Source organism: Myotis daubentonii, chromosome 19 (assembly GCF_963259705.1).
Source record: "Myotis daubentonii chromosome 19, mMyoDau2.1, whole genome shotgun sequence".
NCBI lineage: Eukaryota > Metazoa > Chordata > Mammalia > Chiroptera > Vespertilionidae > Myotis > Myotis daubentonii.
This window is the reverse complement of record NC_081858.1, coordinates 25,946,549-25,963,866: the sequence shown is the minus strand read 5'-3', so window position 1 is coordinate 25,963,866 and position 17,318 is coordinate 25,946,549. Positions and strand designations below refer to the sequence as shown.

The window sequence follows — 17,318 nt, the reverse complement described above, 5'->3', positions numbered from 1 at the left end:
TCTGCACTGTCCAACACAGCACTCACTAGTCAAAGCACTTGAAAAGTGGCTGGTGTGACCGAGAAACTAAACTTATAATCCTATCTAATTAAAATTAATTTAAATTTTAACAACCACATGTAGTTAGTGAATACCATTTTGGACAGTTCAAGTCTAGATAGTCAGCAGAATATTTGAAGTTGAATTAGGAGTAAGTATAGAGAAAACTAAGAAAATGAAAACAATTATTAACCACAGGGAAAGCAAAAACTTATGCAAGAAAGGAAAATCAGCCGAAACCGGTTTGGCTCAGTGGATAGAGCGTCGGCCTGCGGACTGAGGGGTCCCAGGTTCGATTCCGGTCAAGGGCATGTACCTGGGTTGCGGGCACATCCCCAGTAGGAGATGTGCAGGAGGCAGCTGATCGATGTTTCTCTCTCATCGATGTTTCTAACTCTCTATCTCTCTCCCTTCCTCTCTGTAAAAAAATCAATAAAATATATTTTTTTTTTTTTAAAAAAAAGGAAAATCGCTTATGGCTTACTACACAACACAGCTCTATACGGAATTATAGAGTTATAAAAATATAAGCACGAGTTATTGACATAACCCAATTTAGAAACTGGGAGGCTAATAAGTGGCTTATTTTATTTTATCCTCATTTACCAAATAAGTACAGATATTTTCTCAATATCACTAACTTTATTTCTCTAATCTTTTTTACAAAAATATTTATTATTGATTTGAGAGGAAGGGAGAGAGAAACATCAATGCGAGAGAAAAACAGTGGTTGTCTCCTGCACACACCTGACCGGAGGTCACACCTACACCCTGGGTATGTGCTCTGGCCAGGAATCAAACTGGTGACCCTTTTGTGCACGAGACGATGCTCAACCAACTGAACTACACCAGCCAGGAATCTCTAATATATTCTTAATGGCTCCATAGTGCTTCATTTTATTGTTCTGCCAAAATTTACTCAACCAATCCTTCACTGAGTGACAATTTGGGACAATTAGGCATAGGGCTTTAATAATTAACATTGTGAGTCACTGCTTTTTGAAATGCAACTGTAATGAGGCAAACTTTACATACTATTCCATCTATTTGAAGTGTACATTTCTATAAGCTTTCATAAATATAGACAGGGTGCCCTCCAAAATGTATATATATTTTGAATAATTATAAAGGCAGTGTTTATTAAAATACATTTCATTTTCAAAATGTAAGATCTATCAGCTATTAACATGTGTACACATTTTTGGGGACACCCTGTATATACTTGTAACCACCACAATCAAGATAGACAACATTTCACCACCCCAAAGTTTCCTTATGTCTCTTTGCAGTAAATCCCCATCTAATCCCTACCCCATCCAAACACCAATTTGTTTCCTATCATTTTCGATTATTTTTGCTTCTAGGTTTTCATGTAAATGAAATCATACAGCTGTGCTCTTGTCTTTTTTTCCGACTTTTAAAGATTCATTCAGTTTTGCATGTATTGGTTGTTCCTTTTTAATGCTAACTAGAGGCCCAATGCACGAAATTTGTGCAAGGGTAGGCCGTCCTTCCCCGGGCTGCTGGCACTGGCTTCCCGTGCAGCCCAGCTTCGTCTGGAAGGTCATCCAGACGGACGTCTGGTCTAATTAGCATATTATGCTTTTATTATTATAGATAATTATTCATTGCACAAAGATACCACAATTGGCTTGTTTCCAGTTTGGAACTATTATGAATAAAACTGCTGTGAACGTTTGTGTATATGTCTTTTTGTGATTACATGTTTTCATATCTCTTGGGTAAATAACTTAGAAAGTGCTGTACCATATGGTAAGTGTATGTTAAACTTGCTAGGAAACTCATAAAATGTCCTCCAAAACTGGTTGTACCATTTTACACACCAACTAGCAATGTTTAAAAATTTCAAAAGCTTTACATCCTTGACAACATTCCTGGTATTGTCATATTAATTTTTAGTCATTCTAGTAAATGTGTAACTCACTTTGGTTTTAATTTGCATTTCCCTGATGACTAATGACACTAACAGTCTTAAATTTCATTTTCCAGTTGTTCATACAATAGGTTTTTACATATTGATCCTGTATCCCAGAACTTGTTAAGTTTATGTATTAATCCTGGTAGCATCTTTCTTGTAGATTCTTAGAATTTTCTATAACACAATCATTTCAATTCAAAAGAAATTCAGTTTTACATCTTTCTTTCCAATCTGTATGCCTTATGTTTCTTATTCTTACCTTAATTCACTGGCCAGGACCTCTAGCATAATGTTGAATCAAAGTGGTAAGAATTGATATCCTGTTTAGCCATAAGTGTTTAGTCTTTCACCATTAAGTATGATGCTCCCTTCAGGTTCTTTGTAAATATCTTTTATAATGTTGAGGAACTTCTACTCCTTGTTTTCTAGAAGTCTCTTTTTTAAAATTACAAATGGATGTTGAATTTTGTCAAATACTTTTTCTGCATCTTTAAAGGTAATCGTGTGTTTTTCCTCCTTTATTCTGGCAATATGGTGAGTTACACTGATTGATTTTTACATCTAAAACCAACTTGTATGCCTGCAATAACCCCCATCTAGTCATGTATTATCCTTTCCATAGACTGATTTGCTAATATTTTATTAAGGACATTTGCAGTTACAGTTATTAGGGATATTGGTTGGTCCATAGTTTTCTTTTCTTATAATGTTTTTGTCTCGCTTTAGTATCAGGATAATGCTGGTCTCATAAAATGAGCTGTGAAGTCTTCTCTTCTATATTCTTAAAGAGTTCGTTTAATATTAGCCTTACTTCTTCCTTGTTTGATAAAATTCACCAGTGAAACCATCTTTCCTGGAGCTTCCTTTATGTGAAGGGTTTGTTATCAATTCAATTCCTTGAACCAATATAGGATTATTAAGTTTATTTCTACAAATGTCAGTTTGCTAATTTTTGTCTTTCAAGGAAAGTGTCCATTTCAACTAAGTTGTCAAACTTATCAGAATACAGTTTTCACAACAGTCCTTTATTCTGTTCTTAATGTCTGTGGAATTGGTGGCAATAGCCTGTTTCCCATGCCTGATACTGGCAATTGTGTCTTCTCTCTCAATTTCTCAACCAGTCTAGCTAGAGGTTGACCAGTTTTATTGGTATTCTTAATATTCTCCTTTTGGTTTCAGATTAATGAAACTTATTTTATGGCCCAGAATATGGTCTAACTTGATGAGTGTTCTACAAACACTTGAAAAGAATAGGTATCACACCAAGGAAGCATAACAAAATGCGGAGACAAAGAAACAGGACAAAATTGTCAATGGAAGAAATAGAGTTCAGAACCACACTTTTAAGGTCCCTCAAGAACTGTTTAGAAGCTGTCGATAAACTTAATGAGATCTACACGAAAACTAATAAGACCCTCGATCTTATATTGGGGAACCAACGAGAAATTAAGCATACACGGACTGAAATAACGAATATTATACAGACGCCCGACAGCAGACCAGAGGAGCGCAAGAATCAAGTCAATGATTTGAAATGCGAGGAAGCAAAAAACATCCAACCGGAAAAGCAAAATGAAAAAAGAATCCAAAAATGCGAGGATAGTGTAAGGAGCCTCTGGGACAGCTTCAAGCGCACCAACATCAGAATTATAGGGGTGCCAGAAGATGAGAGAGACCAAGATATTGAAAACCTATTTGAAGAAATAATGACAGAAAACTTCCCCCACCTGGTGAAAGAAATGGACTTACAGGTCCAAGAAGCGCGGAGAACCCCAAACAAAAGGAATCCAAAGAGGACCACACCAAGACACATCATAATTAAAATGCCAAGAGCAAAAGATAAAGAGAGAATCTTAAAAACAGCAAGAGAAAGAAACTCAGTTACCTACAAGGGAATACCCATACGACTGTCAGCTGATTTCTCAACAGAAACTTTGCAGGCCAGAAGGGAGTGGCAAGAAATATTCAAAGTGCTGAATACCAAGAACCTACAACCAAGATTACTTTATCCAGCAAAGCTATCATTCAGAATTGAAGGTCAGATAAAGAGCTTCACAGATAAGGAAAAGCTAAAGGAGTTCATCACCACCAAACCAGGATTATATGAAATGCTGAAAGGTATCCTTTAAGAAGAGGAAGAGGAAGAAAAAGGTAAAGATACACATTATGAACAACAAATATGCATCTATCAACAAGTGAATCTAAGAATCAAGTGAATTAATAATCTGATGAACAGAATGAACTGTTGATTATAATAGAATCAGGGACATAGAAAGGGAATGGACTGACTATTCTTGGGGGGGAAAGGGGTGTGGGAGATGTGGGAAGAGACTGGACAAAAATCGTGCACCTATGGATGAGGACAGTGGGTGGGGAGTGAGGGTGGAGGGTGGGGCGGGAACTGGGAGGAGGGGAGTTATGGGGGGGGAAAAAAAGAGGAACAAATGTAATAATCTGAACAATAAAGATTTAATTAAAAAAAAATAATACCAGAAAAAAATAAAATAAAATAACCATGACCTGAAAAAAATTATTAGAAAAAAAAAAAAAGAAAAAAAAAAAAAGAAAAGAATAGGTATCCTGTAGTTTTTGGATTGTTTTATTAGGGTAATAATGTCAAAATGATTGATAGTTCAATTTGGATATTTTCTATTGCTCTACAAGTTCAGTGATCTATTTTTTATAGCCTCTAATCTGCTGTTAATCCCATCTAATAATACTTGAAAATTTCAGATATGTTAAGTATGTTAAGCTCTATAGTGTATTTGCCTCCACCCCCCCAATTTTTAACGCTTTCCATTTATCTCATTATTATATTCTTTCATGTTTTTATTTAAATCCTTGAGCACAGTTTTATCACATTTGTTTTGCTTAAGTATAACTCACAGTAAAAAAAATAATATTTTAGTATACAGTTCTGACAAGTGTACACACACACACACACACACACACACACGTTTCATCAACCCCCAAAACTCCACTATGCCCCTTTGTAGTCAAACCTCACACTCAGCCCTGAAACCTACTGATCTATTTTCTTTCCCTATAGTTTGCTTTGCAAGGATGTTGTATAAAAGATAAACTTACAGCACATCAGTCTAAGGAGTTTCATAGACCTGTTTCCCAGAAAAAAAACTGGTGAAAACTATTTTAAAAAACGTAAAGTCTCTGAAATGGTCCCAAGGACATACAGCAAAAGAAGAAAACTCTAAAAGAAAAAAAAAATTACAAAAATTTGGCAAGAACAACAAAAATCTGTAGTATTTGAACCAAAATCACTCCCTCCATTCTCCTGGCTCAGTGAGATTCCACTCCACTCAACTCCAGACTGGTGTAGCCAAGAACTCCCAGCTCCCTCTCCCCCAACTCACATTAAGAAGGCTCTATTTATGAGAGGGACAGACGTCAGCATTTCTCATCCTGGCCCTAGCTATGTGTTGCTGAGGATAAATTCTCTGTCAGTGTGGCCAGGAATTATGGGTTTCCATCTTCCACCCAGCCCCCAAGATGAGACTAATGCTCTACTTTGGGTGCAGTACTTCTGAGAGTGCGAAGGCACCAACCACTCTTTCCCTGGTTTATAAGACAGTGGTTCCATGCTGGGAGAATCAAGCAGAGAAGACCTGAAGCTAATGTTCCTCTTTAGCTAATACTCAGTTCCTAAATCAGAAATTTTACTCTGAGAGATGCTTGCCATTGTCCCCACCCCCAGCTCTGGGGCTATAGCTTAGAGATTTTACCAGGGGGTAGAAGTGGGACATCAAAGAGGTCACTCCTAAACGTTTCTCTAGGAAAGTGATTTATTTGCAACAGAGCATGAAAGAAATTCAAGGCAAAGGGCACTCTCAAATACAATGGAGGTTGTGTTGAAAAATTTGAGAGGTCATTGGAAATATAGGCTAAACTATAACTTGGCTAGTTGCGAGAGATAATCAGGAATAGAAGCGGCTGGGAGGAGCCCACATGAGGACAGAAGAAATCTCAAACACTAACCTAAGGAACCATCCCTTCAAGGAGCACAAATTTGATTGGACTAGTCTCTAGAGAAATTTATGCCTGGAACACTGTTGAAAATAATCACCAGCAATTAGTTTAATTTAACAGCTGGGTGTGGTCATGGAAAGAGACAGTCAAAGAAAGCCCTGATTAAATCATCATCATCCCAAGATGACTGTGGGCATAACCAAGGCTGCACTACCTGAGTAGCAACTTCAGAGGCTTAATACTACAGGGGAAAAGTATATTTCACTAAAATAATCAGCCACTCACTAAACAAATAAACAAAGAAATATTAACAATAACAAGTCCGAGAGGTGAAAAAAGAACCATTACCATAGTTGCTATATGATCTAAAATGTCAAGTTTGCAACAAAATATTATAAGACATGCAAAGAAATAGGAAGGTATGACCCATACACTATAAAAATAAGCAGGTAACACATAATGCCTGTGAGAGCAACCAGATATCAAATTTAACACACAAAGGCTTCAAAGTATACATCATATACATGACCAAAGATTTAAGGAAAATCATCTTTAAATAAACAAAGGAAGGTATGACAACAATGTCACATCCAATAAAGAGATGCAAATTATAAAAAGTACCAAGTGGAAATTCTGGAACTAAAGGTGCAAAACTGAAAATTTTATTAGAGAGCTTCAGCAGTGGATTTGAATTGGCAGGAGAAAGATTAGCAAATTTGAAGACAGATTAATAGAGATTATGCAATCCAAAAACCAGAGAGAAAGAGAATGAAGAAAAATGACAAGACCCTCAAAGAAATGGGGAACACACCAACACACACATAATGGAAGAACCAGAAGGAGAGAAAGGTGAGAAAGAAATATTTAAATAAACAATGACTAAAACCATACAAATTTATTGAAAACATTAACCTTTACATGCAGGAAGCTCAATGAACTACAAGTAAGATAAATACAAAGAGATCCACACACAGACACACCATAGTAAAAATGCTAAAAGCCAAAGACAACATGAAAATCTTAAAAGCAACAAGAGAAAACAACTCGTCACTTACAAGGGAACCCTCTAAGACTGACTTCTCAGCAGGTACAATGGAGACCAATTAGGCAGTAGGATAACATATTCAAAGTGTTCAAGGAAAAACTGTCAAATAAGAATCCTGTATCAAGCAAATCTATCTTCAATTACTGTTGTTAATCCTCACCTGAGGATTTTTTTTCATTGACTTTTAGAAGAGAGTAGAAGTGGAGAGACAGAGAAACAACAATGTGAGAGACATATCAATTGGTTGCCTCTCAAATGCACTCTGACCAGGGATGGAGCTTGCAACCAAGACAGGTGTCCTTGATCAGAACTGAACCCGGGACCCTTCAGTCTAAAGGCTAACACTCTATCCACTGAGCCAAACTGGCCAGGGAGAGCAAAGCTATCTTTAAAAAACAAAGATAAAATAAAAACATTTCCAAATTAACAAAACCTGAAAGAATTTATTAATTCAATGCCTGCCTTATAAGAAATACTAAAGAGGTATTTATAATACATGCATTTGACAAAGGACCTATATGTAGAAAATATATATATTAGAGGCCCGGTGCATGGATTTGTGCATGTTGAAAGAAAATTAATTAGAAGAAATATTTTAGAGGCTGGGGAGGGACCACGGGAGGTTGGCTCTAGGGCGTGTCCGGCCCAGTTCCGATAGGCCAGACCCCAGCAGCAAGTTAACCTACCAGTCAGAGCATCTGCCCCCTGGTGGTCAGTTCACATCATAGCGACCAGTCAAACAGTAGAACGGTCTGACACTTAGCATATTAGGCTTTCATATATATATAGATATGTATAAGCAGACCTCCTAAAAATCAATAAGAATGCAACACAACCCAATAGAACTCAACAGAAAAAAAATGACAAACCCTGAAAAGACACTTCACAAAAAAAAGATATCCAGTATGGCCAATAAACATATGAAAGGGTGCTCAATTCATTAGTCAGCAGGGAAATGCACATTCAAACCACAATGACATACTACTACACACCCACCAGAATGGTTAAAATTAAAAAGATGGAAAATGCCAAGGGTTGGTGAGGATGTAGAGCAACCACAACTCTCATATATTGCTGATGGAAGTGTGAATGGCACAACCACTTTGGAAATTGTTTTGTAGTACCTATTAAAGGCTAAATGTACACATGTCCTTTGACCCAGAAATTCTACTCCTAGCAATTATATTCCTACCAGAAATGTGTACATATTTCACTAAAAAACCTGTGCAGAATGTTCAGAAGTACTATTCCTAACTAGAGGCCCAGTGCATAGATTCATGTACTAGTGGGGTCCCTCGGCCTGGCCTGTGGACATCCCCCAAGAGGTCCCGGATTGTGAGAGGGCACAAGCCAGGCTGAGACACCCCACCAGTGCACAATCGGGGCCAGGGAGAGATCGTGGGAGGGCTCCAGGGCGTGTCCGACCAGTGTCACCCAGATCGGCCAGACTCCAGCAGTAAGTTAACCTACTAGGCAGAGCGTCTGCCCCCTGGTGGTCAATGCGCATCATAGCTACCAATTGCATGGTTGCTTAGGCTTTTATATAGAATATAGATAGTAAAAAATAGGAAATTACACAAATGCCCATCAACTAGATGGAAAGTGAGAAGGCCCTATAACAATATGCAGAAATGTGGATAAATATCACAACATAATGTTGAGTGGTTCATACTCTATGATTCTACATCTGTAAAATAAAAACAAGAGAAAGTAATCTATGCTAATAGAAGTCAGGATAGCCCTAGCTGCTTTGGTTCAGTGGATAGAGCGTTGGACCATGGACTGAAGGGTCTTGGGTTCAATTCTGGCCAAGGGCACATGCCTCAGTTGCAGGCTTAATCCCTGGACCTGGTTGGGGTATGCTGGGGAGGCACTCAATCAACATGTCTCTCTCATATTGATGTTTCTCTCTCTCCTTCTCCCTCTCCCTTTCACCAAAAATCAATGGAAAAATATCCTTGGGTGATGATTAACAACAACAACAAAAAAGAAGTCAGGATAGAGATATTTTTGTTGAGTGGAACAGTGACTACAAAATAAGACTGGGTTTTCTGGGGGGCTACTGGTATTTTGTTTCTTAATCTAGGTGCTGATTTAACAAGTTTACTCCATAGGGTTGTGGCAAAGGTGAGGCAAACAGGATACCTAGGGAGCAAAATGGAAGGAGACACTCCCTCTCACGTTGTTTGCCTCACCTTTACATCAGCCCTGATGTTCATTTTGTTAATATTTATTGAGCTATATCATGATGATGTATTTTCTGTATGTATATTATACTTAGATTAAAAAATGTTAAGGGCCTGACTGGTGTGGCTCAGTGGCTGAGCCATGAACCAGGAGGTCATGGTTTGATTCCTGGTCAGGGTACATGCCCAGGTTGTGGGCTAGATCTCCAGTAGGGGGCGTGCAGGAGGCAATGGATCGATGATTCTCTCTGGAACACTTCTGAGTTTCTGCCTAGCTTTGTTTTCAGTTTGCAAATTCTAAGACCCCTAAAAAAACCTCTGTCATTTACTTCTAGCAAAGCCTCTGGACTCTTTTTGAATATGTTTATTATTTATAAATGAAAGATAGAAAATCCAAAATTTTCTAAGTTCATGGGTATCTTTTATAAAAGAAGTATATTGGAAAGTCTTTTTCTCCTCCTAGTTGTGGACAATTTTATATAACCAAGTATATTTCCTTCTTGAAGACAGTACTTTTTTTTTTTTTTTTTTTTAGAATAAACACTCCTTAAGGTTAGGGTCTAATGGATGTGCCAGGTATAAAAACTGTGACAAAACTACCCAGCTTTTATACCCGGCGCGCGCCATTAGACCCTGTTACTGTTTCTGTGTTTATACCTGGCGCACTCCATTAGACCCTGCTACTGTGATCTGACCTGCATAGTAACTGTGTCAGCTGTTTCGCTGAAGCATGGAGGCTCCCTAAAGCTTTGCCTTACTTGGTTGTTGCTTCCCTCTTCTTCCTCATCGCCGTCCAGACCCTGATGGGCCATCTCGGTGACGCTGTTCTCCTGGAAGAGATTATCCTCCAAATCGGACACTCTGGTGGCTTCCGTGATGACTTTTAGCTTCATGCTGTGAAAGCCAGTCGAGACCACTCCCACTTGCAGGTTTACAGGCTCCCCCTCAAACAGCAGGATGTGTGAGTTCACCCCATGTTTAAAACCAGGGGGCTGGTAATAATCGGGGGTCACTGCAAAATGGAGAGTGAAGAAAACTGAGTTTCAACAGAACAAACCAGGTTCATCTTTCATGTGTAGCAACAGAGATACTTTTCTGATGCTTGCAAAATCCTTCTATTTACATGAAATATTACTTCCACACTTGGGAAGGAATTTGACTAGAGGTCTGCACCTACCTGCATTATAGTAGTGGAGTTTCATAGTAAGTACAACATCATTAGGAAGGGGTCCAAGGTTCTGCATCAGGGTATACAATTTACGGAGTAGTAGAATGCTGGCTTTCTTCATATGTCCCCTCTTTGTCCCACTTTCGGTGCTCGTATTACTGCTATAACCACATTTAAAAAACAGCATACTTTTCAATCATATACAATATCAAAAATATCTTTGAAAAGAACAAAACTTTTTACAATAAAATCAAATAAAAAGAAATTAACATCAGGACACTCTTGAGACTTCTTTTAGAATGTAAATTAGAGGAGAGGTTGTATTTTTTACAATGAATATACAAAGGATTTCTTTATAGCAAGTTCCCTTAAGGTATTTTAAATATGACCTGATTTTTTAAAATTTGATTTAAAAATGGCCACATGCTATAATAGTGAGAACAATGGGTTTGGAATGAGGAGACTTGACAGCTAATATTGGCTCTGCTGCTATGAGCTGAATAACCTCAGTCAAGTCACATGGACACAGTTAGCTCATTTATGAGATAAGCTTACACACATTTCTACACCTTTTCTAGTATAAAATCGGTCATCAACTCTGGGCCTTTCTATCATCTGTTATCTCTCAGAGGTATCCCCTCCTCACGCTTACATGGATTATGATAATATGACTATTCTTCCCGCTTTTTTCTTGTCCATACTGAAAAAATTTCCCACACCACTGCTGGAATAATATTGCTAATAGAAAAATCTGCTGATGTCACTCGCTTGCTTAAAATTCTTCTATTACATCCATCACCTTTCAACCAAATTCAAGAATAGCGTACAACGCCTTTCATGACCAGCCATGCCCTCACCTCCACCTTCATTTGTAATCACTATCCAGTGTCTTCCCATCCACGTGCATTTGCAATTTGCTTTCCTGTGCTGTTCCCACTTCTCTTCCTGACTCCCGAAGTCATTCTTGAATACCTAGCCACGTGTCACCTCGTCAAGGAAGTCTTCCCTGATCATCCCGTACCTCACCCTTGTTTATAGCTGTCTGTATGTCCCCCTCTAGACTATGAATTCTACACCTTTCCTCTCCACAGTACTAAGTTTGGCGCCCAGCTACAGCAAGTACACAATAAATATTTGCTGAATTAAGGAATGAATGAACAAGTTGGGCAAAATTACTTTCCAATTCTAACGTTTTCTTTTTCCTAAGAATTTTCTTCCCCAATTCGTTTCACATTTGAGTAGTTTCCAGGAAGAAGTATGACTATAATATATTTGCACACTGCCGCTCACATAGTAAGCACTCAATACTGAAAAATAATCCTCAGTAATTGAACTATTAGAGGCAGTGAGAAGTCCTAAAACAAACATTGTTAAGTAAATACATTTGTTCCTGTTTCAGTTCCGAATAACCTTCAGTTTTGTCTACTAGGATTTAACCAATTTGAAATAGGTAACCAGAGATAGCCATTTAGCTCATGGGTTTCTTCAGTATACGTCATATTCACATAAAATCATATTCAAGACTCCCCTGCAGTCTTTTAAAAGGCAAATTATCTTTACCATGGAAGAGGTGATCGGGAATTTTATATGGTGATTATTTAAACAAATGTCTACCTTCGGTTTCTAGGAAATCAGTAATATGTATTACCGTCTCTCTTTCTTAGTAGCTGAAAGATTTGGCCATTTGTTTTACTGCTCACCTCTTGACATACATGCCTTCATAACAAAAGAAATTTCTCGCCCTAGCTGGTATGGCTCAGTGGATAGAGCATTGGCCTGCAGACTGAAGGGTTCTGGGTTCAATTTCCAGTCAAGGGCACATACCTCGATTGCAGGCTCCTCCCCAGCCCAGTACTTGGTCTGGAGGCAACCAATCGATGTTTCTCTCTGCCTCTCCCTCTTCCCACTCTCTCTAAAAATCAATGGAAAAATATCCTTGGGTGAGGAGTAAAAAAAAAGAGAGAGACAGAGATTTCTCTGGTTGTCAGTAGTTCATACATTTGAATTTTAGAAGATGAAGGCAACTGTTTTGTGTGAGAGAACATGTATGAAAAGTGCTGAACAATCTGTGAAGTGCCATACAGACGTTAGCTAATGAGGGTGATATTCTCATTCTCATTCTCATTCCTAGGACTTACTTCCTCTTCACATCCTAGTGCCGTCTGTAAGTCTTACAGATGAGAAAACAATTAAGGAAGTGAATCTTGGAGAGACATCCTCAAACTTGCAATAAATTATGAAACAGAGCTAATAGTAGAAAATTGAGAATTAGGCCACATTTCTTTTTAGAGTCATTCCGTTCAGGGAAACTCATCCCCTTGGCATGGAGTCCTCTGTCACGTGTGCTTTTTCCCATCATCCTCCCCCTCCATTTCCATTCCATCTCATCAGCAAATTTTGGCTCTTTCTAAACCCAAAAGCTCCTGGGAAGAAATAAAGAAAATAAACGTGGCTCCTTACTAAAACATCTCCGTCTGCACTAGGACCTTCGGAAGCAAATGCCTTGTCTTTGCTATTTAACCTATTAGTATATCTAAACACTTGGAATTCGAGACCTGCTAGGAAAATACAGTGCTTCCCAGTCTTTTCCATCCTAAGACATACACAGAAAATTATTTTTGTATGACATACTGAGGTAAGCAGATGGCAGTGATTGTGTCTAAAAGCAAATCGTTCAGTGGTCCCATCTACCCCAGGTTCAGAGGCAGAGAGGACCAGTATCTTGGCATAGCAATGGAGACACTTTGGTTTAGTGGGAAGAGAGAGCCTTTGGAGCTCTTCCGTCAGCACCATGTAGACGGCCTCATTAACATCATTTCTACTGCTGTGCTGTCTACCAACCACCATTGCCTTCGGGGACCACTATCACCACTACCACCACCACCACCAGGTACCATTCACTGAGTGTTTATTATGTGCCAGACATGGGCAGAGCTTAATATATGCATTATAACTAATCACAACAACCATAGGAAGTAGATACTGTATTATCAACTCCACTGTGCCTATTAATATTTAGGGAGGTTGAGTAATTTGTCCAAAGTTATATAACCAGAACAGTCAGAGCTGGGGTTCCAAGCTACAGCCTTCTGCCTTGGGAATTGGAACTCTCAACCACTTAAGCATAACTGCTTTAGAGCCTACTACCACCACCTATGAGAAAAAGAGGAAGCAGAGGACGCCCCTATTCCCACCAGAAATTTCAACAATTACGCGATCCCTCCTTATAGCAGTGCTGGTGTTCTTTGTAGGGTTCCTGGGAGAGCTCGAAAGGAAGCATAAGGCCCATCTGTGGCCTCAAGAGGCTTATGTTTACCCCAATCATATCTATTTCTCGTGTTCATTAAACAATTAGATTCTACCTGTCAAAATCCATAGTGATTCCTTCATTTGTGTATTTGAATTTGAACTGGTATATCTCAGTCACTTTCTAGAAACATCAAAGGAAACAGAGAGATAAATTACTTTAAAAAAGAAATCCTTTGGTAGTTACAAAATAGTCAAGGGGATGTGAAGCACAATATAGGAAATGCAGTCAATAATATTGTAATAACTATGCATGGTACCAGGTGGGGACTGGGAATATCAGGGGGAACACTTTGTAAAGTATATGATTGTCTAACCACTATGCTACACACCTCAAACTAATACAAAATAATATCAAATGAAAACTGTAATTGAAAAATAAATTTAAAAAGAAATCCAGAATCTTATCTGATAATAGGTAAGAAACATTTTCATTTCGTATCTACTATACTTCCTACTTACCTGTTTGTTTCACAGCATTACATTATTCAGGAATAATCTTTGCAGATATAGAGATAAGGATTTTTCTCCTGGTCTTTTTTTTTTTTTAGAGAGAGAGTGGAAGGGAGGGAGAGAGACAGAGAGAGAGAGAAACATTGATGTGAGAGAGGCACATCCATTGGTTACCTTTCCCACATGCCCCAACCAGGGCCGGGGATTGAGCCTGCAACTGAGGTAAGTGGCCTTGAATGGAATTCAATCCAAGACCCTTCAGTTCGTGGGCTAACGCTCTATCCACTGAGCCAAACTGGCTAGAGCAATTGTTACCATTTTAAAGCTGGAAAAACTAAGGCACAGAGTCAAGTACGTGACCAGCGTAAGTAAATGACAGTGGAACCGGTTGAGAAACCATTTATTCATGTAACAGATATTTACTGAACTTTGTGTCAGGCACTGGAGTTACCGTGGTGAACATGACAGAAAAGGTCCGTGCTTGAGCTGAGTCTTGGGTGACAAGAGGGGACAATACAAAGGCTCTGAAGTAAGAAAGGAAGCCTCTCCCAGGATCAGAGAGGAGGCCAAGTGGCTGGCAATGAGTGAGCAAGGGGGAGAGTACAGGAGATGAGGTTGTAGAGGTTTGGGGGCCTGTCAGTCACAGTAAGGGGTTTAGATTTTATTATAAGTGAACACAAGTCCATTGAAGGGTTTTAAATAAGAGGCTACTGCAGTAATTCAGAAAAGACTAGAATGGCAACAGGAAAACTGGAAAAAATAGAAAAGAAACTAGGATCTATGATTTCAGGTCTTGTTTTTGTTTATCCTGCACTTAAAACTAGGTACGATTGCTATCTTCTCCCCTCATTGTTAAGAAAGCTAGAAATAAAGAAGGGCAAATTTCCTCATGAGAGATATACTCCAATTAAAATATAATAACTGTCTAGTAGTTGAAGCAAACATTTCGCCCAGATATACTATAGTGTGTCCACAGAGCTGGAGAAGGTATTAAAGACAGGAAAATGATGTGAGTTTAGGTCAGAACATAAAGTATACCCTTCATTTATCTATTTGTTCCGTGGAACTGTGGGAATGAGGCTGTTAGGTTGATCAGAAAAAGTCTCAATGCTCTTGTTACTTTTCTTTATTATATGACTAGTGCCCCGGTGCAGATTCATGCACATTGGAAGGAAATTAATTAGAAGGTGGCCAGTGAGCGGACTGGGCGAGACAGGCCGGACACGCCCTGGAGCCAACCTCCCTTGATCCCTCCCGACCAGCTGCACCTGGGGTGGTGCCACGGCTCGAAGGGCGTCTGCAGAGTGAGCGTGGTCCCTCTGGTAGGTGGGGTCCCTCGGCCTGGCCTGTGGGGATCGGGCCAAAACTGGCTCTCTGACATCCCCCAAGGGGTCCCGGATTGCGAGAGGGCAGTTCTCAGGTGATGCACCCTGGAATCGGGCTCCCTCCTCTCTGGTTCCAGGGTGCGTCACTCAAGAACCGCCACTGCCAAGTCACTGCATCTCGGCAGCTCCTGCATTGAGCATCTGCCTCCTGGTGGTCAGTGCACATCATAGCTATCGGCTGGATAGTCGAATGATCTGGTGGTGGTTTAGCCTTTTATATACATAGATTTGCTATCCCATTAATCACAAGTGAACAGGTCCTAGAGAAATTAGCTCATCTGCTTAAACTCGAAGAACACTGATTTTTAATGGAGATCATTTTAAAAGAAAAAAAAAACATTTTTCTAGCAAGAGTTGAAAAATCCAACTAAGTTCAGAAAGCTGCTTTGTAAGTACAGTCAGATCTATGGGTTCTACATCTTCAGATTCAACAAAGCAAGGATCAAAAATATTTAGGCCCTGGCTAGTGGTTAGAGCATCAGCCCGAGCACTAAAGGGTCATGGGTTTGATTCCAATCAAGGGAACGTACCTCAGTTGCAGGTTCGATCCCTGGCCTGAAGGCAACCAATCAATGTGTCTCTCTCACATCGATGTTCCTCTCTCTCTCTTTCTCTATTTCTCTCTCTCCTTCTCCCTCTATCCCTCCCTAAATGGAAAAAAAAATATCCTTGTATGAAGATTAAAAATTAAAAAAGTTAAAAAAATATTTGGAAAAAAATATGCCACGTGGCTGTTGACGTGTACTATGTAGTTAGGCCTATGAGGGTTGTATCTGTACTGAACATGTACAGACTTTTTTTCTTGTCATTATTCCCTAAACAACACAGCGTAACAGTTATTTACAGAGCACCTCATTGTATTAGGTACTACAAGTAATCTACAGATGACTTAAAGTATTCAGGAGGATGTGCGTAGGTTATATGCAAATACCACACACTTTATATAACAACTTGAGCATCTGCAGATTTTGGCAACCACCGGGGTCCTGGAACCAATCGAGGGAGCACTGCACAGTAGGAGAGGAATGTGAGACTGGAGTGCCTGCAGCAACAGCTTCACTTCGGACAGGCCAGTTACATGGCGTCGTTGTCTCTTCGCTGCCGCTGAGTGTAGTTGCCCTGTCGCCCAAACAATGCCTATTCCTCCTGCCTGCCCATGCTTCCCAGCCAACTCCAGCTTCGATGCTCTGAGCTATCTTTCATATTTTAAATTGTACCAAGAACAGATCCTTTATGACCTTTCTATAAACAGATTGTTTAGCAAAACTGAGAATATACAACTTTTACTCAGTTGTGCTATCTGTTGTCTGAGATCATTTGAGAATGAAAACATGTGATATTTGATTTGTACCCTCGCGATATTCATATAGTAATCCTTTAGGGGTCTATCATGCATTGAGTTGTATAAATCTTTCCTTACAGTTACAGTTTGGCTTACACTTATTAATACCCTCACGCATTCTGTAGTGTGTGTCTGCAGAAAAGCTGCACTACCCCTCTTTAAAACTACTTTACTTTTCTTTTTCTACTTTAGTTACTTTCGTCAGTTCATCTCAAAACGTCAAGTGCACAAGCACAGCAACTTTGTGTGTGGCTCAAACTCCTGTTGGCCTCTAGACTGGGTAAGCATCCTTTACTTAAGACACTGGTTCTCAGTTGTGTACTGTGACAGACCCTCACAGGTGTGCTGCAAAGTTTAATCCGCGGGTAAAACGTATTTTCACTTCAGGTAAACGTTAATATTGGTACTGTTTGTGCCGTTTTGCGCAGTGGAGGATACAGTTCTATGGATATGAGTCAGGAAACATGGCAC

General features: G+C 39.3%; 1 protein-coding gene across 7 annotated transcripts in view; it reads right to left on the bottom strand.

The window, feature by feature from the left end:
- HORMAD2 (HORMA domain containing 2) overlaps positions 1–17,318 on the bottom strand; it is a 51,738-nt gene that overhangs the window by 18,172 nt on the left and 16,248 nt on the right. For all 7 annotated transcript variants that reach the window (XM_059676882.1, XM_059676884.1, XM_059676885.1 and 4 more), the window contains 3 exons: positions 13,724–13,791; positions 10,371–10,522; positions 9,952–10,205 (listed from right to left, as the gene is read on the bottom strand). In XM_059676882.1, coding sequence (XP_059532865.1) covers positions 9,952–10,205; positions 10,371–10,522; positions 13,724–13,791 — 474 coding nt within the window. The remainder of the gene's footprint in view (positions 1–9,951; positions 10,206–10,370; positions 10,523–13,723; positions 13,792–17,318) is intronic.